General features: G+C 49.9%; 1 protein-coding gene across 1 annotated transcript in view; it reads right to left on the bottom strand.

The window, feature by feature from the left end:
• LOC141174308 (uncharacterized) overlaps positions 1-24,961 on the bottom strand; it is a 55,326-nt gene extending 30,365 nt beyond the window's left edge. Inside the window, exon 1 of the mRNA XM_073659171.1 lies at positions 24,544-24,961. Within this exon, the coding sequence (XP_073515272.1) occupies positions 24,544-24,873 (330 nt within the window). The 5' untranslated portion in view covers positions 24,874-24,961. The remainder of the gene's footprint in view (positions 1-24,543) is intronic.
• Positions 24,962-26,886: the final 1,925 nt, after the last annotated feature.

The raw sequence follows: 26,886 nt of genomic DNA, 5'->3' as shown, positions 1-26,886 counted from the left end.
GAGACTGCGGAAAATAAGCCACTACAGAGAGAGACTGCAGAAAATAAGCCACTCCAGAGAGAGACTGCAGAAAATAAGCCACTCCAGAGAGAGACTGCGGAAAATAAGCCACTACAGAGAGAGACTGCAGAAAATAAGCCACTACAGAGAGAGACTGCGGAAAATAAGCCACTCCAGAGAGAGACTGCAGAAAATAAGCCACTCCAGAGAGAGACTGCAGAAAATAAGCCACTCCAGAGAGAGACTGCGGAAAATAAGCCACTACAGAGAGAGACTGCGGAAAATAAGCCACTACAGAGAGAGACTGCAGAAAATAAGCCACTACAGAGAGAGACTGCGGAAAATAAGCCACTCCAGAGAGACTGCAGAAAATAATCCACTCCAGAGAGAGACTGCAGAAAATAAGCCACTCCAGAGAGAGACTGCAGAAAATAAGCCACTACAGAGAGAGACTGCGGAAAATAAGCCACTACAGAAAGAGACTGCGGAAAATAAGCCACTCCAGAGAGAGACTGCGGAAAATAAGCCACTCCAGAGAGAGACTGCGGAAAATAAGCCACTCCAGAGAGAGACTGCGGAAAATAAGCCACTCCAGAGAGAGAGACTGCGGGAAATAAGCCACTCCAGAGAGAGACTGCGGAAAATAAGCCACTCCAGAGAGAGACTGCGGAAAATAAGCCACTACAGAGAGAGACTGCGGAAAATAAGCCACTCCAGAGAGAGACTGCAGAAAATAAGCCACTCCAGAGAGAGACTGCGGAAAATAAGCCACTACAGAGAGAGACTGCGGAAAATAAGCCACTCCAGAGAGAGACTGCGGAAAATAAGCCACTCCAGAGAGAGACTGCAGAAAATAAGCCACTCCAGAGAGAGACTGCAGAAAATAAGCCACTCCAGAGAGAGACTGCGGAAAATAAGCCACTACAGAGAGAGACTGTGGAAAATAAGCCACTACAGAGAGAGACTACAGAAAATAAGCCACTACAGAGAGAGACTGCGGAAAATAAGCCACTCCAGAGAGAGACTGCAGAAAATAATCCACTCCAGAGAGAGACTGCAGAAAATAAGCCACTCCAGGGAGAGACTGCAGAAAATAAGCCACTACAGAGAGAGACTGCGGAAAATAAGCCACTACAGAAAGAGACTGCGGAAAATAAGCCACTCCAGAGAGAGACTGCGGAAAATAAGCCACTCCAGAGAGAGACTGCGGAAAATAAGCCACTCCAGAGAGAGACTGCGGAAAATAAGCCACTCCAGAGAGAGACTGCGGAAAATAAGCCACTACAGAGAGAGACTGCGGAAAATAAGCCACTACAGAGAGAGACTGCAGAAAATAAGCCACTACAGAGAGAGACTGCAGAAAATAAGCCACTACAGAGAGAGACTGCGGAAAATAAGCCACTCCAGAGAGAGACTGGAGAAAATAAGCCAATCCAGAGAGAGACTGCAGAAAATAAGCCACTCCAGAGAGAGACTGCGGAAAATAAGCCACTACAGAGAGAGACTGCAGAAAATAATCCACTCCAGAGAGAGAGACTGCAGAAAATAAGCCACTACAGAGTAAGAGAGTACAGAAAATAAGTCACTCCAGAGAAAGACTGCAGAAAATAAGTCACTCCAGAGAGAGACTGCAGAAAATAATCCACTCCAGAGAGAGACTGCAGAAAATAAGCCACTCCAGAGAGAGACTGCAGAAAATAAGCCACTACAGAAAGAGACTGCGGAAAATAAGCCACTCCAGAGAGAGACTGCGGAAAATAAGCCACTCCAGAGAGAGACTGCGGAAAATAAGCCACTCCAGAGAGAGACTGCGGAAAATAAGCCACTCCAGAGAGAGACTGCGGAAAATAAGCCACTACAGAGAGAGACTGCGGAAAATAAGCCACTTCAGAGAGAGACTGCGGAAAATAAGCCACTCCAGAGAGAGACTGCGGAAAATAAGCCACTGCAGAGAGACTGCAGAAAATAAGCCACTCCAGAGAGACTGCGGAAAATAAGCCACTCCAGAGAGAGACTGCGGAAAATAAGCCACTACAGAGAGAGACTGCAGAAAATAAGCCACTCCAGAGAGAGACTGCGGAAAATAAGCCACTACAGAGAGAGACTGTGGAAAATAAGCCACTCCAGAGAGAGACTGCGGAAAATAAGCCACTACAGAGAGAGACTGCGGAAAATAAGCCACTCCAGAGAGAGACTGTGGAAAATAAGCCACTCCAGAGAGAGACTGCAGAAAATAAGTCACTACAGAGAGAGACTGTGGAAAATAAGCCACTACAGAGAGACTGCAGAAAATAAGCCACTCCAGAGAGAGACTGCAGAAAATAAGCCACTACAGAGAGAGACTGCAGAAAATAAGCCACTCCAGAGAGAGACTGTGGAAAATAAGCCACTCCAGAGAGAGACTGCAGAAAATAAGTCACTACAGAGAGAGACTGCGGAAAATAAGCCACTACAGAAAGAGACTGCGGAAAATAAGCCACTCCAGAGAGAGACTGCAGAAAATAATCCACTCCAGAGAGAGTGCGGAAAATAAGCCACTACAGAGAGAGACTGCGGAAAATAAGCCACTCCAGAGAGAGACTGCAGAAAATAAGCCACTCCAGAGAGAGACTGCAGAAAATAAGCCACTACAGAGAGAGACTGCAGAAAATAAGCCACTCCAGAGAGAGATTGCAGAAAATAATCCACTCCAGAGAGAGACTGCAGAAAATAAGCCACTCCAGAGAAAGACTGCAGAAAATAAGTCACTACAGAGAGAGACTGCGGAAAATAAGCCACTACAGAGAGAGACTGCAGAAAATAAGCCACTCCAGAGAGAGACTGCGGAAAATAAGCCACTCCAGAGAGAGACTGCAGAAAATAAGCCACTCCAGAGAGAGACTGCAGAAAATAATCCACTCCAGAGAGAGACTGCAGAAAATAAGCCACTCCAGAGAGACTGCAGAAAATAAGCCACTCCAGAGAGAGACTGCAGAAAATAAGCCACTCCAGAGAGAGACTGCAGAAAATAAGTCACTCCAGAGAGAGACTGCAGAAAATAAGCCACTACAGAAAGAGACTGCGGAAAATAAGCCACTCCAGAGAGAGACTGCGGAAAATAAGCCACTCCAGAGAGAGACTGCGGAAAATAAGCCACTCCAGAGAGAGACTGCGGAAAATAAGCCACTCCAGAGAGAGACTGCGGAAAATAAGCCACTACAGAGAGAGACTGCGGAAAATAAGCCACTACAGAGAGAGACTGCAGAAAATAAGCCACTACAGAGAGAGACTGCAGAAAATAAGCCACTACAGAGAGAGACTGCGGAAAATAAGCCACTCCAGAGAGAGACTGGAGAAAATAAGCCAATCCAGAGAGAGACTGCAGAAAATAAGCCACTCCAGAGAGAGACTGCGGAAAATAAGCCACTACAGAGAGAGACTGCAGAAAATAATCCACTCCAGAGAGAGAGACTGCAGAAAATAAGCCACTACAGAGTAAGAGAGTACAGAAAATAAGTCACTCCAGAGAAAGACTGCAGAAAATAAGTCACTCCAGAGAGAGACTGCAGAAAATAATCCACTCCAGAGAGAGACTGCAGAAAATAAGCCACTCCAGAGAGAGACTGCAGAAAATAAGCCACTACAGAAAGAGACTGCGGAAAATAAGCCACTCCAGAGAGAGACTGCGGAAAATAAGCCACTCCAGAGAGAGACTGCGGAAAATAAGCCACTCCAGAGAGAGACGGCGGAAAATAAGCCACTCCAGAGAGAGACTGCGGAAAATAAGCCACTACAGAGAGAGACTGCGGAAAATAAGCCACTTCAGAGAGAGACTGCGGAAAATAAGCCACTCCAGAGAGAGACTGCGGAAAATAAGCCACTGCAGAGAGACTGCAGAAAATAAGCCACTCCAGAGAGACTGCGGAAAATAAGCCACTCCAGAGAGAGACTGCGGAAAATAAGCCACTACAGAGAGAGACTGCAGAAAATAAGCCACTCCAGAGAGAGACTGCGGAAAATAAGCCACTACAGAGAGAGACTGTGGAAAATAAGCCACTCCAGAGAGAGACTGCGGAAAATAAGCCACTACAGAGAGAGACTGCGGAAAATAAGCCACTCCAGAGAGAGACTGTGGAAAATAAGCCACTCCAGAGAGAGACTGCAGAAAATAAGTCACTACAGAGAGAGACTGTGGAAAATAAGCCACTACAGAGAGACTGCAGAAAATAAGCCACTCCAGAGAGAGACTGCAGAAAATAAGCCACTACAGAGAGAGACTGCAGAAAATAAGCCACTCCAGAGAGAGACTGTGGAAAATAAGCCACTCCAGAGAGAGACTGCAGAAAATAAGTCACTACAGAGAGAGACTGCGGAAAATAAGCCACTACAGAAAGAGACTGCGGAAAATAAGCCACTCCAGAGAGAGACTGCAGAAAATAATCCACTCCAGAGAGAGACTGCGGAAAATAAGCCACTACAGAGAGAGACTGCGGAAAATAAGCCACTCCAGAGAGAGACTGCAGAAAATAAGCCACTCCAGAGAGAGACTGCAGAAAATAAGCCACTACAGAGAGAGACTGCAGAAAATAAGCCACTCCAGAGAGAGATTGCAGAAAATAATCCACTCCAGAGAGAGACTGCAGAAAATAAGCCACTCCAGAGAAAGACTGCAGAAAATAAGTCACTACAGAGAGAGACTGCGGAAAATAAGCCACTACAGAGAGAGACTGCAGAAAATAAGCCACTCCAGAGAGAGACTGCGGAAAATAAGCCACTCCAGAGAGAGACTGCAGAAAATAAGCCACTCCAGAGAGAGACTGCAGAAAATAATCCACTCCAGAGAGAGACTGCAGAAAATAAGCCACTCCAGAGAGACTGCAGAAAATAAGCCACTCCAGAGAGAGACTGCAGAAAATAAGCCACTCCAGAGAGAGACTGCAGAAAATAAGTCACTCCAGAGAGAGACTGCAGAAAATAAGTCACTCCAGAGAGAGACTGCGGAAAATAAGCCACTCCAGAGAGAGACTGCAGAAAATAAGTCACTTCAGAGAGAGAGGCTGCAGAAAATAAGCCACTCCAGAGAGAGACTGTAGAAAATAAGCCACTTCAGAGAGAGACTGCAGAAAATAAGCCACTCCAGAGAGAGCCTGCAGAAAATAAGCCACTCCAGAGAGAGACTGCGGAAAATAAGCTACTACAGAGAGAGACTGCAGAAAATAATCCACTCCAGAGAGAGACTGCGGAAAATAAGCCACTCCAGAGAGAGACTGCGGAAAATAAGCCACTACAGAGAGAGACTGCAGAAAATAAGCCACTACAGAGAGAGACTGCGCAAAATAAGCCACTACAGAGAGAGACTGCAGAAAATAAGCCACTCCAGAGAGAGACTGTAGAAAATAAGCCACTCCAGAGAGAGACTGCGGAAAATAAGCCACTACAGAGAGAGACTGCAGAAAATAAGCCACTACAGAGAGAGACTGCGGAAAATAAGCCACTCCAGAGAGAGACTGCAGAAAATAAGCCACTCCAGAGAGAGACTGCAGAAAATAAGCCACTCCAGAGAGAGACTGCGGAAAATAAGCCACTACAGAGAGAGACTGCGGAAAATAAGCCACTACAGAGAGAGACTGCAGAAAATAAGCCACTACAGAGAGAGACTGCGGAAAATAAGCCACTCCAGAGAGAGACTGCAGAAAATAATCCACTCCAGAGAGAGACTGCAGAAAATAAGCCACTCCAGAGAGAGACTGCAGAAAATAAGCCACTACAGAGAGAGACTGCGGAAAATAAGCCACTACAGAAAGAGACTGCGGAAAATAAGCCACTCCAGAGAGAGACTGCGGAAAATAAGCCACTCCAGAGAGAGACTGCGGAAAATAAGCCACTCCAGAGAGAGACTGCGGAAAATAAGCCACTCCAGAGAGAGAGACTGCAGAAAATAAGCCACTCCAGAGAGAGACTGCAGAAAATAAGCCACTACAGAAAGAGACTGCGGAAAATAAGCCACTCCAGAGAGAGACTGCGGAAAATAAGCCACTCCAGAGAGAGACTGCAGAAAATAAGCCACTCCAGAGAGAGACTGCAGAAAATAATCCACTCCAGAGAGAGACTGCGGAAAATAAGCCACTCCAGAGAGACTGCAGAAAATAAGCCACTCCAGAGAGAGACTGCAGAAAATAAGCCACTCCAGAGAGAGACTGCAGAAAATAAGTCACTCCAGAGAGAGACTGCAGAAAATAAGTCACTCCAGAGAGAGACTGCGGAAAATAAGCCACTCCAGAGAGAGACTGCAGAAAATAAGTCACTTCAGAGAGAGAGGCTGCAGAAAATAAGCCACTCCAGAGAGAGACTGTAGAAAATAAGCCACTCCAGAGAGAGACTGCAGAAAATAAGCCACTCCAGAGAGAGACTGCAGAAAATAAGCCACTCCAGAGAGAGCCTGCAGAAAATAAGCCACTCCAGAGAGAGACTGCGGAAAATAAGCTACTACAGAGAGAGACTGCAGAAAATAATCCACTCCAGAGAGAGACTGCGGAAAATAAGCCACTCCAGAGAGAGACTGCGGAAAATAAGCCACTACAGAGAGAGACTGCAGAAAATAAGCCACTACAGAGAGAGACTGTGGAAAATAAGCCACTACAGAGAGAGACTGCAGAAAATAAGCCACTCCAGAGAGAGACTGCAGAAAATAAGCCACTCCAGAGAGAGACTGCGGAAAATAAGTCACTACAGAGAAAGACTGCAGAAAATAAGCCACTACAGAGAGAGACTGCGGAAAATAAGCCACTCCAGAGAGAGACTGCAGAAAATAAGCCACTCCAGAGAGAGACTGCAGAAAATAAGCCACTCCAGAGAGAGACTGCGGAAAATAAGCCACTACAGAGAGAGACTGCGGAAAATAAGCCACTACAGAGAGAGACTGCAGAAAATAAGCCACTACAGAGAGAGACTGCGGAAAATAAGCCACTCCAGAGAGAGACTGCAGAAAATAATCCACTCCTGAGAGAGACTGCAGAAAATAAGCCACTCCAGAGAGAGACTGCAGAAAATAAGCCACTACAGAGAGAGACTGCGGAAAATAAGCCACTACAGAAAGAGACTGCGGAAAATAAGCCACTCCAGAGAGAGACTGCGGAAAATAAGCCACTCCAGAGAGAGACTGCGGAAAATAAGCCACTCCAGAGAGAGACTGCAGAAAATAAGCCACTCCAGAGAGAGACTGCGGAAAATAAGCCACTACAGAGAGAGACTGCGGAAAATAAGCCACTACAGAGAGAGACTGCAGAAAATAAGCCACTACAGAGAGAGACTGCAGAAAATAAGCCACTACAGAGAGAGACTGCGGAAAATAAGCCACTCCAGAGAGAGACTGCAGAAAATAAGCCAATCCAGAGAGAGACTGCAGAAAATAAGCCACTCCAGAGAGAGACTGCGGAAAATAAGCCACTACAGAGAGAGACTGCAGAAAATAATCCACTCCAGAGAGAGAGACTGCAGAAAATAAGCCACTACAGAGTAAGAGAGTACAGAAAATAAGTCACTCCAGAGAAAGACTGCAGAAAATAAGTCACTCCAGAGAGAGACTGCAGAAAATAATCCACTCCAGAGAGAGACTGCAGAAAATAAGCCACTCCAGAGAGAGACTGCAGAAAATAAGCCACTACAGAAAGAGACTGCGGAAAATAAGCCACTCCAGAGAGAGACTGCGGAAAATAAGCCACTACAGAGAGAGACTGCGGAAAATAAGCCACTCCAGAGAGAGACTGCGGAAAATAAGCCACTACAGAGAGAGACTGCGGAAAATAAGCCACTCCAGAGAGAGACTGCGGAAAATAAGCCACTCCAGAGAGAGACTGCGGAAAATAAGCCACTGCAGAGAGAGACTGCAGAAAATAAGCCACTCCAGAGAGACTGCGGAAAATAAGCCACTCCAGAGAGAGACTGCGGAAAATAAGCCACTCCAGAGAGACTGTGGAAAATAAGCCACTCCAGAGAGAGACTGCAGAAAATAAGCCACTACAGAGAGAGACTGCAGAAAATAAGCCACTACAGAGAGAGACTGTGGAAAATAAGCCACTACAGAGAGAGACTGCAGAAAATAAGCCACTACAGAGAGAGACTGTGGAAAATAAGCCACTACAGAGAGAGACTGTGGAAAATAAGCCACTACAGAGAGAGACTGCGGAAAATAAGCCACTACAGAGAGAGACTGCGGAAAATAAGCCACTACAGAGAGAGACTGTGGAAAATAAGCCACTACAGAGAGAGACTGTGGAAAATAAGCCACTACAGAGAGAGACTGTGGAAAATAAGCCACTACAGAGAGAGACTGCGGAAAATAAGCCACTACAGAGCGAGACTGCAGAAAATAAGCCACTGGACAAAAAGAGCAGCTGCAGAGAAAAATAATCTGCAAGTTAAGTCACCAAATGGGTAAAGCCAATAAAAAAAAGGCAAACAATCATAATGTAGTAGATTTTTTTTCTTTTGTTACCAGCCCTTTAAAATATGATAACACACTGAGGTCTTATTTTGCATTGTAACACAGGTGGCCTTTCATTTCTATGATAAACCTGCAGCTTTTCTTCCCCTGTGATGTCATCGCCTCTTCCTGTAATTGGTGTTTTGTAAACTCAATTTACAAGAACCTAAAATGATGAGATCACTTCCCTACAGCTAAATACAGAAAAGCGCCACACAATGGGCGGTGTATGGAGGGTTAATAATCAGGGTCTCCTCAAATTAAAAAAAAAAGTTGTAACCTTGAAATATCACCAGTATTATTCTCACATTTACAGGTGGAAACCCATAACAAGATGCTGTTGACAGATCCTGTTTTGTTACTTTGTGAGCACAGTCATGTTGTGAATCAGCTGTGGATGTGATTGGTTAAATAACTGTCATCCTCTCTGAAGCCACTCTGATTGCCGAACTCTCACTCCAGGGATAACTGATAACACCTCTATATACAGTAGATAACACAGGCTCCACCATTCACAATAGGTGATATTGACGCGCCCCTGGGCCTGTGTCGCGCTGCGTTGCGCACGCGGGAGCTTACCCGGAGCCGGATCTGTTGAGGGTTGTAGTCTCGTGGCGGTGATCCGGTCCGTGCCCAGGGAGTCAGACTAAGTGGCGCTGTTTTAGCGGTAGATGTTGGACGACTATGCCACCCGTTGAGTGCAGCCAGGGAGCTGCTGCTGCAGGGCAGACCGCTGAGGCCGGTGGTAGGATTGTGCAGCGTGATAGTATAACCCCCAACGGGAGGGGTATGGCCTCAGGGCAGCCGACGTGGATGATGGGGGTAGCAGGAACCACTCGGAGACGGTACTGTGTAGTTCAGGGACTTTACTGGTCACAAAGATAGACCCTCCCGGAGTACTGGCTAGCGATTGGGGCCTGGTCAGTCCTTGAGCAGATGGGATCTCCCCTGGCCAGGCGGAGTTGTAGGCCTCCCAAACTAACGATACTCTTCTGGCTACCTTGCTAGAGGCGGGTATAAGTAGCCCACGTCCCTGAGTGTACCGTGTGGTGCTCACCCGTATGGCCGGTGACTCGGGGCCTTCGGGTTTCTGGGCCAGAGGACCTGCAATCCCCTGCCGGTCGGTTTCTGCTGCTGGATAGGAGTTAGTCCCCACAGCCTCGGACTCCGGGTCCGGTGATAACTTCTCAGTCAGGGCGAGCTCTGCAGCTGCCAGCCCCTGACTCCTTGTAACACTGCTCCCACAGAGCTCCTGTTGTTTCTTCCTATATTTGCTTCTTTTCTCTGCTTCTTCTCTACTCACTCACCCTGCCTCAGCCCTAGGTTTATATAGGGGAAGTTCTTCCCCTCCCAGGACTGGGCAGGAGGTGTGGCATGCATAGGATCCCTGACCAAGAGACCTCCCACCTGCTCTCAGACATAACATTGCTGTTACTGTGGAAAACCAGACCCCTGGGGTGCCACATTCCCCCCTAGTGAAATTTAGTACTCCGGGACTAAACATATTTTAGAAAAACATAACAAGATATAACAATAACAATAAAGAAACACATAAAGGTGGTCACGGCATGTCCGTAACCGGGTGCAGTCTTTGAAGAAAGCAAGGTGTCCATTTCACCAAAACAGGGAGACGTAACCAGGTAGGGGTCTGTCCTGCCCCGAGTCCTTAACAGTCTTTAGTCCGTCCTGGGTTACGCTCCAACTATGTACAAAGGATTCCCGGTAAATCCACCAAGGACTCCTAAAAATAACTAGAAACACATAATTATACACAAGCAACAATAAACAGGTAACCACAAATAAAACAATTTATACACTTCAAATCCTCCAACGTGCGGGTAACTGGCCCCTAGTGGCCCTAGTGGACCTACGGAGCTGACTGTCTGGCCCTGAACTACAGGGTGTAGGAGCTGTTAAGGGTAAACTGGGCAGCGGTCTACGGGCCCTTTGGCTCACTAGGGATATGGCAGGCTCACTGCAAGCAGAGGGTTGATCCTCCTGGTCTGCTGGTGTGGGGTCTTCTGCCTCCTGGACCGGCTGTTCTTCCAGCTCTACCTGTTGCTCCGTAGGTGCTTGGGATGCTGGTTGGAGGAAGGTGAGTACGGGTACCACAACTGCACCATTGACTTGAGTCCAAGACCGAGGGAAGTCTCCGAGCACAGTATTAACCATGTCTTCCCTTTCCTCTACGGGTCGAGGGTCTTCTTGTTCCTCTTCAGGGTTCCGTAGCTGTTCGGGACACTTCTTCAGGTGATCCCGGGATACAATGGTTGTGGTTTCCCCTCCGTCTTTACTGATGGTACAGACCTTTGGGTTGTCGTGGCTTGAGGGCAGTACGGTGTACGGGTCCTTCTCCCACTGGTCGTCCAACTTGTGGAGCCGTCTTTTTCTCTTCAAGACCTGCTCTCCGGGTACCAGGGGAACAGCGGGAGCATACTGGTTGTAAGTTTTCTCTTGTCTTTCCCTAGCCTGACAGAGACTTCGCTCCACGCTCTCCTGTACTCTCCGGTACTGCTGCTGCCTCTCTGTGTCCCAGTCTGCTTCTGGTGAAGTGTCCTCAGGTGTCAGGACTCCCATTTCCAGGTCAACAGGTAACTTACCAGGTCTCGCCCTCATTAGGTAAGCCGGGGTACAGTTGGTGGAACCTACCGGGATGTGGTTGTATAGGTCCACCAGATCGGGCAGCTTCTCAGGCCACAGACTGCGTTCTTCCAGGGGCAACGTTTTCAGAAGATCCATTACCACCTGGTTCATTTTCTCACAAAGTCCATTAGTTTGCGGATGATAGGGTGTCGTCCTTATCTTCCGGCAGCCATACAGAGTGCAGAATTCTTGGAAGACCTCCGCTTCAAAGGCAGGTCCCTGGTCTGTCAACACTTGGTCCGGGTACCCGTGTGGACGGCAGAAATGCTGCTGGAAGGCTCTCGCTGCTGTTCGAGCTGTTAAGTCCTTGACGGGGACGACAACCAAGAACCGGGAGTAGTGATCCACGATGGTTAGTGCGTAGACGTAGCCACTTCTGCTTGGGGTCAGTTTTACATGATCCAAGGCTACCAGTTCCAACGGCTGCCGGGTGACGATGGACTGCAGGGGAGTCTTCTGGCTGGCACGGTCCTTCCTTCTTAGGTTGCACGGGCCACAGTCTCTGCACCACCTCTCGATGGTTCCCCTCATGCCTACCCAGTGGAACCGCTCGCGCAGCAGGAACTCCAGCTTCTTCCATCCGAAGTGTCCAGCCCCGTCGTGGTATGCCTCCATCACCATGGCTGCGTCTCTTCGTGGCACCACTACTTGCCAGATTAGTTCATGCGTCCGGGAGTTAACCATTCTGCGGCACAACTTCCCCTTATAAAGGAACAGTCGACTCTTCTCAGCCCACAGTTGCTTGGCTTCCTCCGGAGCGTCTGGGTCAAGGCGAGCCTCTGGCCGAGTCAGCATCTCCTTCACCAGTCGGACGGCAGGGTCACTGTCTTGCGTTTCCTCCCAGTTGTAGTGAGGCAAGGGGTTAAACGTAGCGGCTTGCTTACTCCTTACCCGGTGGGAATACTGGATAGTCCCATGCTGGTGGAACGCAGGGAGTTCGACTTCTTCCAGTCCCTCTGGATCTTCTCCTACGTCCGGTAGGTTTGGCATCCTGGACAGGGCGTCCGCGTTGGTATTGGAGCGTCCTGCCCGGTATTTGATTGTGAACTCGTAGTTGGACAGACGGGCCATCCATCTCTGCTCTAGGGCACCGAGTCTTGCTGTGTCCAGGTGTGTCAACGGGTTGTTATCCGTGTACACGACGAACCGGGAAGAAGCGAGGTAGTGCTTAAAGCGTTCGGTGACTGCCCACACCACTGCCAGGAACTCTAGCTTAAATGAGCTGTAATTCTCAGGGTTTCTCTCGGTGGGTCGCAGTTTTCGGCTGGCGTAAGCGATTACTCGTTCTTTCCCCTGCTGGATCTGGGACAGCACGGCTCCTAGCCCGATGTTACTTGCGTCGGTGTAGAGGATAAAGGGCTGGCTGTAATCCGGGTACGCCAGGATTTCATCCCCCGTGAGGGCCATCTTCAGCTGGCGGAAGGACTCCTCTTCCAACTTCTCCCATCTGAAGGGCGGCTTCTGGTTCTTGGCCTTCCGGGACTGGCCTATCAGGAGGTCCTGCATAGGAGCTGCCTTTTTGGTGAAACCGGGGATGAACCTGCGGTAGTAGCCTACCAACCCGAGGAACTGCCGCACTTCCTTTACACTGGAGGGACTTGGCCATTCCTTAATTGCGGTGATCTTATCAGGGTCGGGAGCCACTCCGTCAGCGCTCACCACGTGTCCCAGGTACTGCACCTTTGGTTTCAGGAGGTGACACTTGGAGGGTTTCACCTTTAGGCCGTAGCTTGCCAGAGCTTCGAACACTTCCGCCAGGTGTTTCAGGTGGTCCTCATAAGTCTTAGAATATACAATGACATCGTCCAGGTACAACAGGACTGTCTCGAAGTTTCTATGGCCCAGACAGCACTCCATTAATCGTTGGAAGGTTCCTGGTGCGTTGCAGAGTCCGAAAGGCATGCAGGTAAACTCGCTAAGTCCCATCGGGGTGGTGAATGCGATCTTCTCCCGGTCCGCCTCTGCTACAGGAACCTGCCAGTACCCACTAGTGAGATCCAAGGTAGAGAAGAAGTTAGCAGATCTTAAAGCAGCCAAAGACTCCTCTATCCTTGGTAAGGGGTACGCATCCTTGTGTGTGATACGGTTGATTTTCCGGTAATCTACACACATCCTCATGGTGTTGTCTTTCTTTTTGACTAAGACTAGTGGAGCTGCCCAGGGGCTACAGCTATCCCTGATCACCCCAGCCTCCTTCATGTCTCTAAGCATCCCCTTGGCGTGTTGGTAGTGTGCAGGGGGTACGGGTCGATACCTCTCTTTTATGGGAGGATGGTCTCCCGTGGGGATGTGGTGTTCTACCCCCTTGACTCGCCCGAAGTCTAACGGGTGTTTACTAAACACTCTCTCGTACTCTTGAACCACCCGATAGACTCCCTGTTTCTGATGTGAGGGAGTGGAGTCAGTACCCAAATGTAGTTGCTGACACCAGTCCTCCATTGTTTTCTTAGAGCCGTTACCTTCCTCCGGGTGAGATGGAGGCAAGGGTTCCACAGATTGTATAGCATTTTGGTTAATGGTATATAATTTGGCTAGCGTGGCATACCGGGGCAGGTACACTTCCCTCTTCCCGATATTGATTATGCGAACGGGCACCCTCCCATGGCGTACATTAACCACCCCCCGTGCTGTCAAGATGGTGGGCCTACTGTCTGAGTAAACTGGTTCTACCATTGCCTGGTAATCTCTACCTCTCAGACCAATAGCTGCCCGGCACCAAATCATCATTTCACTTTTTGGGGGCATGGCAATAGGGAAAGGGTCACACATTCTCACGCTACCAATCTCACCGCCGGAGAGTTCCACCTGTTGCCGTCGCATCAGTGCCCGGATCTCTTTTTGGAGCACTCGCTGCTCGCCGGAGCTGGCGTTCTTGGCAACCTGCTGTAAAAGGAAAATCACCTCTGCAAGACAATTTTCAATTACATTAGTTCCTAGAGTTATCTTTGGGTGACTCTCGTGTTTGTCAATGTCTACAATGATCAGTCCCTGTGCTGCCAGTTCAACTCTACCAATTTTAATGGTCACCTCTTTAAATCCGATCTGTGGCACGGGCTGACCATTGCTGGCGATGATACTCAAGTCGTCGTCAGGGTAGCGGGTAATATCCGAGTCATTCCAGTACTGCTTGAAGAGCACGTAAGGGATGGTGGTGACCTGTGACCCGGTGTCCAGTAGGGCACTCATAGGAATGCCATCCAGTACCACAGGCAAGACTGGACGTCCTCCCACATATTTGTCGCGCCAGTTTGATGGGCCTGATGATCTTTTTCCTAGGGGTTGGCCCTCTACCCTAGGTTGTGCCAGTTTAAAGGACAGTACCTTGCCATATGTCCGGGTTGATTACAGCGGCGGCAGATGGGTCGTCCGTCCTCGTTGTATCGGTCGCTGGGTCTTCCTCTGGCCGGTGGGGTCCTCCTTGGTCGACGCCACGGGATGTCCTCCGGTCCGGATGCCAGCTGGATCTTCCCTGGAGTGGAAACCTGTAAAGACTGCACAGTTCGGGTTAGCGCAGCAACGCTTTTAGCTAGCTCTTGGACCTGATAGTGCAGGTCTGGAGCCGAGTCATTGTTCAAAGCCTGCGCATCAGCTCCCACAGGCCCGGCCGACAAGGGCGCCGCCTCCTGGTGGTAGGTGGTAGTGGGGCGTCTGTGGGTCACAACGCCACCTGGTGCCGGTTCTCGGAGCACCCGGATGGCTCTGTCCTTGAACTGTGCAAATCCCTGATGAGGGTCCTGTAAGGCCATTGCCCGCAACTGGGTTCGGTGGGCATTGCAATATAAACCCTCTATAAATTGTTCAGTTAACAGCCTGTCCTCGTCTCCCACGCCGTCAGGGTCGGTCTGCTTAATGGCTCTCAGGGCCTCTTGTAGGTTCAGGGCATAGTCCCTTATACTCTCATGTGCCCGCTGTTTGCACCCGTAGAATCTAAGCTTGATCTCGGCTGAGGTGCGGGTATCAAAGGTGTCCCTCAGCCGGGTTAGTATCCCTGCGACAGTCCTCCCCCCAGGTGGCCAGGACTTTACCTCCCTTTGGGCTGCCCCGGTTAATTGGGCCACCAGGATGCTTACTTTTTGCTCTTCTGTGAGGGGGTACACCTGGAAGAGGCTATCCAGTTTTTCTCTAAAGTCCTGCAGGGTATGCGACTCCCCTGAGTACTGGGGTAGCCAGGCTGCCCCCGGGATATAGGGCATGGTGAAAGGCATGACCGCAACAGCGGTGGCGCTGGCGGGGGTTGGAGCGGTGAAGCTCTCCTCCGTATCCGACATCCTTCTCCCCCCTAGTGGACCGTGGCCTACCTTGCGATGATCCTCTTCCGTAGGCCGCGGCTCCGCAGTGGATCGTCAGGGTTGAGGACCTTCCGTCGCGCTCCTGTGACGTCGGCGTCTGCTGGGCTCCTTCCAGGACCTTACGCAACGTCCGGACGTGAGGCGGGGCTTCAGTTCTCGCGCGTTTTCGGAGTCCACGCCCCTCTTCTTCCCGCGCGGCGTCCTCAAGATGGCGTCCAATGGCGGGAAAACTCCACGGATGGCGGGAAGAAGGCCGAAGATGGCGCCGGATGGCGGGAAAACTCCACCGATGGCGGGAAGAAAGCGGAAGATGGCGCCGGATGGCGGGAATCTTCACCGATGGCGGGAAAACTTCACGGATGGTAAGTTTTAAAAGTCTCTTTTTCAGGCACGCAGTACCCGGTGGTTGCGGGCACGAAATCCTGCCGACTACGCCAAAAGTTGACGCGCCCCTGGGCCTGTGTCGCGCTGCGTTGCGCACGCGGGAGCTTACCCGGAGCCGGATCTGTTGAGGGTTGTAGTCTCGTGGCGGTGATCCGGTCCGTGCCCAGGGAGTCAGACTAAGTGGCGCTGTTTTAGCGGTAGATGTTGGACGACTACGCCACCCGTTGAGTGCAGCCAGGGAGCTGCTGCTGCAGGGCAGACCGCTGAGGCCGGTGGTAGGATTGTGCAGCGTGATAGTATAACCCCCAACGGGAGGGGTATGGCCTCAGGGCAGCCGACGTGGATGATGGGGGTAGCAGGAACCACTCGGAGACGGTACTGTGTAGTTCAGGGTCTTTACTGGTCACAAAGATAGACCCTCCCGGAGTACTGGCTAGCGATTGGGGCCTGGTCAGTCCTTGAGCAGATGGGATCTCCCCTGGCCAGGCGGAGTTGTAGGCCTCCCAAACTAACGATACTCTTCTGGCTACCTTGCTAGAGGCGGGTATAAGTAGCCCACGTCCCTGAGTGTACCGTGTGGTGCTCACCCGTATGGCCGGTGACTCGGGGCCTTCGGGTTTCTGGGCCAGAGGACCTGCAATCCCCTGCCGGTCGGTTTCTGCTGCTGGATAGGAGTTAGTCCCCACAGCCTCGGACCCCGGGTCCGGTGATCACTTCTCAGTCAGGGCGAGCTCTGCAACTGCCAGCCCCTGACTCCTTGTAACACTGCTCCCACAGAGCTCCTGTTGTTTCTTCCTATATTTGCTTCTTTTCTCTGCTTCTTCTCTACTCACTCACCCTGCCTCAGCCCTAGGTTTATATAGGGGAAGTTCTTCCCCTCCCAGGACTGGGCAGGAGGTGTGGCATGCATAGGATCCCTGACCAAGAGACCTCCCACCTGCTCTCAGACATAACATTGCTGTTACTGTGGAAAACCAGACCCCTGGGGTGCCACAATATCACAGCTCACCTCCTCCTCCTGTACAATGACTGATAACACCTCTATATACAGTAGATTACACAGGATCCACCATTCACAATAGGTGATGTCACAGCTCACCTCCTCCTGTTCAATGACTGATAACACCTCTATATACAGTAGATTACACAGGATCCACCATTCACAATAGATGATGTCACAGCTCACCTCCTCCTCCTGTACAATGACTGATAACACCTCTATATACAGTAGATAACACAGGCTCCACCATTCACAATAGGTGATATCACAGCTCACCTCCTCCTCCTGTACAATGACTGATAACACCTCTATATACAGTAGATAACACAGGATCCACCATTCACGATAGATGATGTCACAGCTCACCTCCTCCTCCTTTACAATTACTGATAACACGTCTATATACAGTAGATAACACAGGTTCCCCAATACATCAATGCTATTCAAAGTTAAATACAAAATACACGGTGAAGGGAATGGACAAGGTTATACACAAATAGTCCCATACTATGCATAGTAGTCCATAACAACTCAGCCCATATCCGTCACAAAGATCCCATGTAAAACAGTGCCATGCGTAATTTGTGCAGTTTTGCCAAAAAGATTTTTTTCAAAACATACCTGAATAGCAGGACAACACTAAGTGGAGACGGCCAGCATAAAAGGAAGCCCCCTGATAGACCCCTACGCGCGTTTTGCTGTGAGTGTTTACCGCTTCATCATGGGGGATATGTGAACAGACTTGCAGGACCTCTAAATCCCCATGTCACATGATGTTTGGGCAGCCAATCATAATGCGCCGGGCAACACATATGTGCCCTAGTAAGCATCGCACCAGGACTTATAACACAGGTCACATGGCCTCCATAAGGCCATCCCCACCTGTTAGTGCATGTCGGTGCATGTGTAGCACCCTGAGGATTCGGCTGCTACAGGGGTATTACGCCTCAAGCCAGAGGTGTGGTATTTCCACTCCCGGGTAAGGATGGAGTGTGGAACTGAGCTCAGTAGGCTGCATGCACTACACACATCCCATTTCCGGGGGACAGACCAATGGTACTCCCACTAGAGAAATGTGCAGGTACGACAGTGTCTGTCCCTGGCTGGAGTGGGAGGGGGGTGGAACATCCCAGTAGTGTAGGGGCAGATAGGGGGAGCAGTCTGGGTAATGCTAGGAGCCCATTGGGTGCTGGTCACCTGAGCTCACACATAGAGGGAGTATATAAGGTGGGAACCATCTTAGATCAGGGTCAGTCTGTCAGAGTTGAGTCAGAGAAGCAGAGCAGCTCAGCCAGCTCCAAGGCCAAGAGAGAGAGAGAGGAGAAAGAAGGACCCAGAGGGGGAGAAGAGAGAACTCCAAGAACCCAAGATTAGATCAGCGGGTGAAGAGTTGGCACAAGGGTACCGGATCCCAAGCTGGTGGAGGGCCCTAATCCTTAGCCAGAGACCGGAGGTCGTGGGCAGGATCTGCCACGACCACCCACTAAATCCACCCGGAAGGCACACCAAGAATAGGGTCAGGGAACCCAGAGACAAGGGTTTACCAACAAGAGGCCCGAGGGAGCCGGACTTAGGTGGATCCCTGGTGGGGAAGGCCAGAGAGAAGGACAAGTCAGAAAGGGAGCTCAGGACCACGCTCCAGAATCACCTGGGGGTTGGCCGAGTCCAGGACCGGGTGGACGCAGCACGGCTCGGGCGGTCACTCAAGGCCGGAGTGACCAGCATAACAGCAGTAAGTAAAGACTCTGAACTGCACAGCCCGACTCTGAGTCTCCTTACCATCCTCACTGCACCTCCACAACCACCATCCTCTACACCTGACCCCCTGAGGCTATACCCCTCCCGTTGGGGGTTATACTACCTGAGCTGCACACACATCACCAGCCTCAGCGGACCCTGCTGCAGCGGCGGCCGTATTGACCGCAATTCAACGGGTGGCGTAGTCGACATAAAAGAACATCTAGTAACATCTATAAGGACTGCCACACACTGAGCTTGACACCCTGGGCACGGACCGGGTCACCGCCACTCGGAGACTACAACCCCCATCTGATCCGGCTCCGGGTATCCCCCAAACAACACTGGCCCAGGGGGCGCGTCACATGCACGCCCCTAATCCCGTAACCCAGCAGTCTGCCGGTGGCGTCACCATCATCGCACGTGCACGGGAGTCGGGACGCGTCACCATGGCACCCACGCAAGCCCACGGCAGAACGAGACACCCCGAGAGACGCAGGCCACGAAGACCGGGCAACGCATGTGCACTGCACCAACAATGACCCAAAAACGGCCCCAACAAACCACACAAGAGTACAGGTAACAAATAACAAGGGATTTCATTCTGGCACGCAGGACAAGTGTCTTGGATAAATGGATTTTCAGTATATTCAGGAATGAGATGGTAATTCCATTGATGCCAAGATCTCCCTGCCAAAAATAATTTTTTTTCCCCTTCTTAGTGGATATATGGTGGCTCCAATTTCAAAAAGACCATGGGAACAGAGCTCAGCTAGATGAAAAAATAATGAAATAAACAGAAAATTAACAACATAAAAAGAAAACGGGGAAAAAAAATATATAAAAAGCATTGGGTCGCAGTGCAGTCTACAGAAATGATGCAAAACTGATGGTCTCATTAAGACCGTGTGGAACGGTGGACCCCAATATGGTGATCCACCGTGCTTCTTTTCAGGCAAGCATTTTCTTGAGATTTCCCCCTCTAATGCCACCATGGACCACATCAATCCCCGTAATGGACAATGATTTTGTATTACGATTATGAAATTGTCTAAAGTGGCGTGGTAATGTTTTAAGGGTTGATATGTCAGATACAGTTCCAGTGGCCTCAATATTTCGGACATGCTCCCTGGTTCTTACTCGCAGTTCCCTTGACGTCAGTCCGACATAAACTTTGGGGCACCCACACGTGGCATAGTATACCACGTGCGTCGTGCCACACGTGATATACTGCTTAATGGCAAACTGCCGTGTGCCGTCAACAGAAGAGAAAGTCACAGATCAAATAATATTGGCAAAGGCCATACAATGACCACAAGGAAAACAGCCTACGAGTGGTCGTTGGGAACCAAAAAGTTCTGGAACTGGAGGAGCATAGTGACTACGACTCAGAAGATCTTTTAGGTTCTTACTACGCCTTGATTTCATTGATGGCCCAGTCCCAAGGCATTCCGCCAAACAAGGTTCAGTCCTCAAAATGGACCAATATTCATGGCCGATCTCATTGTCTCCCACTCGTGGTTGTATGTTGAAATGAATCTGACCGTCTGGTCAGATTCACTTCTCTTGTCCCTTGGTTGGAGTAACTGCCCACGAGGGGTGTTCTTGGCCCTGTTAAACCCTCCCTAATACTCCTCCTACTGTATCCTCTCTGGGAAAATCTATCCCTAAGGTCATTAGCCTGCACATGGAATCGCTTCTCCGTGGAGCATATCCGTTTCATCTGGAGAAATTGACCGGTCGGGATGGCCCTAATGGTGGATTTATGGTGAGCCGAAGAGGCAAGAAGGAGTGAATTCACAGAAGTAGTTTTCCTGAAGACATCAGTCTGAAGGAAAGCATGGCTGTCCACCTCCAGACTGATGTTCAGGGATTTAGAGGTCCTGCAAGTCTGTTCACATATCCCCCATGATGAAGCGGTAAACAATCACAGCAAAACGCGCGTAGGGGTCTATCAGGGGGCTTCCTTTTATGCTGGCCGTCTCCACTTAGTGTTGTCCTGCTATTCAGGTATGTTTTGAAAAAAATCTTTTTGGCAAAACTGGACAAATTACGCATGGCACTGTTTTACATGGGATCTTTGTGACGGATATGGGCTGAGTTGTTATGGACTACTATGCATAGTATGGGACTATTTGTGTATAACCTTGTCCATTCCTTTCACCATGTATTTTGTATTTAGCATTGATGTATTGGGGACATATTGAGACAGTATAAGTGGGGGATTTTGGCTGAGCATATTTTAAATGTTCGTCCTTTTTGTACTATTTGATAATTGTATCTTAATATTTGTCTAATAAAATTTGTTTTATTCTTGAGTCTATAATACTCCGTGCTTTTCTCCGTTTTTTCTATCAGCATATATGGAGTTTGACTGGGGTACTCATTTGGAAAGTCCACAGAGTACCCCGACATGTATATAACGCTATATCTGGGATTATTTTTACTCACCTCTATATACAGTAGATAACAGGATCCACCATTCACAATAGATGATGTCACAGCTCACCTCCTCCTCCTCCTGTATAATGACTGATAACACCTCTATATACAGTAGATAACACAGGATCCACCATTCACAATAGGTGATATCACAGCTCCCCTCCTCCTCCTCCTGTACAGTGACTGACAACACCTCTATATACAGTAGATAACACAGGATCCACCATTCACAATAGATGATGTCACAGCTCACCTCCTCCTCCTCCTGTATAATGACTGATAACACCTCTATATACTGTAGATAACACAGGATCCACCATTCACAATAGGTGATATCACAGCTCACCTCATTCTCCTCCTGTACAATGACTGATAACACCTCTACATACAGTAGATAACACAGGATCCACCATTCACAATAGGTGATGTCACAGCTCACCTCCTCCCCCTCCTGTACCTATACAGTGTGTTTTGGGGATACTGGTAGCACATTAGGACCCTCCATACTTTATGTCCAGAGCATTTAATTACTGCTGCAACACATGTTCCTGACTGGCGGAGATAGAGAAGGTCTCGGGAACTCGTGGCCATGTAACCAGAAAATCTCTCCACTAGGGGGAGCTGTGCAGAGGGAGATACTAATGCTGGAGGGCTTCTAAGGGGTCACTCTGCAGTCTGGTTGAGGGATTGTAGAACTTCAGAGAACATAAATCACTTCTTAAAAGGAGACTTCCACAGAAAGCTCTATTAACCTTTAAGTCCAGTGTACAGGATAATACAATTTTTTTTTAATTCTAGATTATAAAAATTTAAAGGGAAAGTATGACGTTTCCTCCGGAGTTTCCCTTTTAATAGACACGATCTCGGTTGGTATATTGGACACGCATGAAGCTCTCTAGATATTGCTCATGAGCGGTAGTCATCTGTTGTGTTTTTACCCGTAAAATCTAAGCACCGCCAGATAGCCCTTTTAAAATAGCAAATAGGGAGCCCCCTAGGGACCAATCGTCATATCCCCACCGATCTATCCCATTAATAGATGATGTGAAAGGGTTAGGGTGCCACACGTGTCTAAAGGTTGTGTGTGATATTACAGCTCAGCTCCATTCACTTCAATAGATCTGAGCTGTAATACCAAACACAACCAGTAGACATTTGGGGCGCTGTTTATTTTGTTGCAAGAAAGCAGCCATATTTTTCTAATCCTGCATATAACCTTTTTTTGGCTTGAGTACCCCTTCAAAGGGTTTGTCCAGTAGAAAGAAGTTTCTGCAGCATAGGTGATTACATAACGGAGCGGCAGTCATTCCATTCCTTCTCTATGGGGCTGCTGGAAAAAGCCAACTGCAGCGGTCAGCAGTCCCATAGGGAATGAATGGAGCGGTGGTCAAGCATGTTTCTAAGGGGTAAAAGTTCTGCTCACTCATCGGTGCAGGTGCCGGCGGTCGGACTTCCATCCTTCAGCACACGCTGGGGGTTGTAGTTTTGCAACAGCTGGAGAACCACAGGTTAGAGTTGGATGGAGGAAATTTTTAAGCCCTCATGGGTAAAATTAGGTCTTAAAAGTTGAGGCTTAGCTGGTGAATCTCCATTGTGTGCTGCCCCTGTGCATCGCTGCCGATCGCCTCCCTTACTCTTTCCCTCCCCCTGCGCATCGCCTCCGCTGCCCATCACCTCCCTGCTCTTTGAGTCGACCTGTGCTTCGCCTCCCTGCGCATTGCCTCTTCTACCCATCGCCTCCCTTGCTCTCTCTTGCCCCCCGGGCTTCGCCTCCTCTGCTCTCTCGCTCCCCCCGGGCGTCGCCTCCTCTGCTCTCTCGCTCCCCCCGGGCTTCGCCTCCTCTGCTGTCTCTCCCCCCCGGGCTTCGCCTCCTCTGCTCTCTCCCCCCCCCCGGGCTTCGCCTCCTCTGCTCTCTCCCCCCGGGCTTCGCCTCCTCTGCTCTCTCCCTCCGGGCTTCGCCTCCTCTGCTCTCTCTCCCCCCGGGCTTCGCCTCCTCTGCTCTCTCTCTCCCCCCGGGCTTCGCCTCCTCTGCTCTCTCTCTCTCCCCCCGGGCTTCGCCTCCTCTGCTCTCTCTCTCTCCCCCCGGGCTTCGCCTCCTCTGCTCTCTCTCTCTCCCCCCGGGCTTCGCCTCCTCTGCTCTCTCTCTCTCCCCCCGGGCTTCGCTTCCTCTGCTCTCTCTCTCTCCCCCCGGGCTTCGCCTCCTCTGCTCTCTCTCTCTCCCCCCAGGCTTCGCCTCCTCTGCTATCTCTCTCCCCCCAGGCTTCGCCTCCTCTGCTCTCTCTCTCTCTCCCCCCCGGGCTTCGCGTCCTCAGCTCCCTCTCTCTCTCCCCGCGGGCTTTGCGTCCTCTGCTCTCTCTCTCTCCCCGCGGGCTTCGCCGCCTCTGCTCTCTCTCTCCCCCCGGGCTTCGCCTCCTCTGCTCTCTCTCTCCCCCCGGGCTTCGCCTCCTCTGCTCTCTTCCCCCCCGGGCTTCGCCTCCTCTGCTCCCTCTCTCCCCCCGGGCTTCGCCTCCTCTGCTCTCACCCCCCCCCCCGGGCTTCGCCTCCTCTGCTCTCCCCCCCCGGGCTTCGCCTCCTCTGCTCTCCCCCCCCCCGGGCTTCGCCTCCTCTGCTCTCTCTCTCCCCCCGGGCTTCGCCTCCCCTGCTCTCTCTCTCCCCCCGGGCTTCGCCTCCTCTGCTCTCTCTCTCCCCCCGGGCTTCGCCTCCTCTGCTCTCTCTCTGCCCCCGGGCTTTGCCTCCTCTGCTCTCTCTCTGCCCCCGGGCTTCGCCTCCTCTGCTCTCTCTCTGCCCCTGGGCTTTGCCTCCTCTGCTCTCTCTTTGCCCCTGGGCTTCGCCTCCTCTGCTCTCTCTCTGCCCCTGGGCTTCGCCTCCTCTGCTCTCTCTCTGCCCCTGGGCTTCGCCTCCCCCTGTGCTTCCCCTCCCCCCTGCGCGTCTCCTCCTCTGCTCTTTCCCTTTCCCCCTACGCTTCGCCTTCCCTGTTCTTTCCCTCCCCATGCGCTTTGCCTCCCCTGCCCTTTCCCTCCCCCTGCGCTTCGCCTCCCCTGCTCTTCCCCTCCCCCGTGCCCTTCGCCTCCTCTGCACTTCGCCTTCCCTGTTCTTTCCCTCCCCCTGCGCTTCACCTCCCCTGCTCTTCCCCTCCCCTTGTGCTTCCCCTCCACCCTGCCCTTCGCCTCCTCTGTGCTTCGCCTTCGCTGTTCTTTCCCTCCCCTGCTCTTCCCCTCCCACTGCGCTTCGCCTCCTCTGCTCTTTCCCTTCCCCTGCGCTTTGCCTTCCCTGTTCTTCCCCCCCCCTGCGCTTTGCCTCCCCTGCTCCTCGCCTCCTCTGCGCTTCGCCTTCCCTGTTCTTTCCCTCCCCCTGCGCTTCACCTCCCCTGCTCTTCCCCTCCCACTGCACTTCGCCTCCTTTGCTCTTTCTCTTCCCCTGCGCTTTGCCTTCCCTGTTCTTTCCCTCCCCCTGCGCATTGCCTCCCCTGCTCTTTCCCTCCCCCTGCGCATTGCCTCCCCTGCTCTTTCCCTCCCCCTGCGCATCGCCTCCCCTGCTCTTTCCCTCCCCCTGCGCTTCGCCTCCCCTGCCTTTCCTTATTTTCCTACCTTTAGTGTCCTGATCTCTTTCCTCCATGGAAACAGAAATAAGTTGACGCAGATAAGCTCCAGGACTGCAAACCCCTTCATCATCTGCTTCAGCGCTTCCACCTTATGCTCCAGCTTTTTGCTCTGTAAGTTCTGTCTGATGAGCTGAGAGTAGGTTTCCCCCAGAGCTGCAGGGGAGTCGCACAGGTGGGTGTCCCCCCTGCACCGCTGAGTGTCTCCCCTGCACTGCAGCTGAGGATCACACAATGTCACGTTGCCGTCATGGCTCCTGGATTCATAGTGGCAGATGTACTCCTGGTAAAGCCTGTGCCTGTCTGCAAGGCTCTTCATTATTAGACCTCACTTTGTGGCTTTCCTTCCTGCTAAGTTCTGCATTGAGGAAGTTACTCAGGCTCTGCCTCCAGCTCCCTCCAAAACATTGGCTGGGTGTGTGCATTGTGCAAAACCACATAGGACGGGTTCAGTGTCAATCAGATCACTGGAGGCCAGGGAGGAAGAAGCAAAAGCGAAAGTCAGCTCTGGAATATATACAGATGTAGCAGAGCCCAGCCTGTTATTCTCCTCCGGGGCTCCATGATTATTATAATTCTTACATTACACTTTGTAAAATATTTGCATTTTTTAAGTCATTTTTTTTCTCATTTTTCTTTTTACACTGGTGAATTTTGCACCAAATTCATGCAAACGGGTGCACTTTTTTAATGCATTGGTGTAAATTCTAATATGCGATGATGAATCAACCCTTAAAGGGGTTGTCCAGTACTTTTATATTAATGGACTATCCTTAGGGCGCAATCAGACGGCCGTATAAATTGGAACGCAGTGCACGGACTGGCCGGCGGCTCTGCTCACACAAGCGTGGCAGCTTCATGTATTTCTATACAGCTGACACGTTCGGGTGGGCCAGTCCGTGCAATGTGTTCCGATTTATACGGCCGTCTGATTGCGCCCTAAGGATAGTCCATTAATATAAAAGTACTGGACAACCCCTTTAAGGGGCCGATTCATCATCTGTTTTTCTTTCTTTGTCTTGTGATCTTCGTTTCCATTTTTTCGTGTCAAATTCTTCAAAATGGTTCATACGGGTTGATGAATTTTGCAGACAATTCAACAATTTTTTTGTCTTTGACCTTTTTTGTATATTTTTTAGACCAAAAAAAAGAGTCACGTTTCAAAAATTCATCAGAATTTTCATTACACTCGGGTCACGGAAAACATTTGTGCAAAAAACAACTTTCGAAAAGTCACAAATGATGAACTAAGCTGAGTTTACACGAGTGTATATCATGGTCACTATATAAATTGGTCCCGTAGCAATTTAATTTGGGAGACCCCTGGTCAGCCGGACATTGCGGTCTGTATATGAGCCATGAAATATGCTCGAATAATCCCGGCCTTCAGCTGAATCATCTGGATTACCAAAACCAAAAGTTTTGCTATGTAGTTATGAGAGCAATATGATGTAGGGGCTGAGACCCTGATTCCATTGATGTATCATTTATTGGGCTGCTTGCTGTCATTTTAATACAATCACGGTTTTCTCTGCAGATCTATGCTGAGCTCTTGTAACTCCACCCATCACTGATTGGCTGCTTTCTGTGTACACTGACACAAAGCTGCCAATCAGTGATGGGGGCGTGGTTGGACTAGGCCACCTGGTCCTGTAGTGATAATCTGCTGCTGATAAAACACTGATTTTATTTAAACAGCCTAGTAAGTGACACATCGCTGGAATCAGGGTTTCTGCCCCTACTTCAAAATGCTCAAAGATTTGGTATAATGCAATCTAATACCACTACCCCAATCATTCCACAACTCTCCAAGAGGTTTATTAATAAATCCTTTATTTTATACTCTGCATTGTTTCCGTAGCCAGAAAATGTCTATATGTAATGTCTATATGGTCCATGTATATGTGTATGAGATGACTGAACACTCTGGATTTCTCACTGTATATATATATATATGACTATATGCATCAGTCTGTATAGATGTATAGGATGACTGTACATAAGCTATCAGTACTTATATAGAATGGTGATATAGGTGTAAAGGATCATGAACACGTATATACACTGTATGGGTAGGTTTATAGGATAAGTACAAGGTGAGTGTATATGTGAAGAAGATGGCTGTACAGATGAGACAGGTAAATGTATGTGTATGAGAAGACAGAACATGTACATAACTGTATCTCTGTATAAGATATCAGTATCTCTATTCAGTCACAGTGACATGTAAAAGTTTGGGCACCCCTGGTCAAAATTACTGTTATTGTGAACAGTTAAGTAAGTTTAAGATGAAATGATCTCTAAAAGACCTAAAGTTAAAGATGACACATTT

This window comes from Phyllobates terribilis, unplaced genomic scaffold (assembly GCF_046119375.1).
Source record: "Phyllobates terribilis strain yellow unplaced genomic scaffold, ASM4611937v1 Scaffold_13__5_contigs__length_258822181, whole genome shotgun sequence".
NCBI lineage: Eukaryota > Metazoa > Chordata > Amphibia > Anura > Dendrobatidae > Phyllobates > Phyllobates terribilis.
This window is presented reverse-complemented; position numbering and strand designations above follow the sequence as displayed.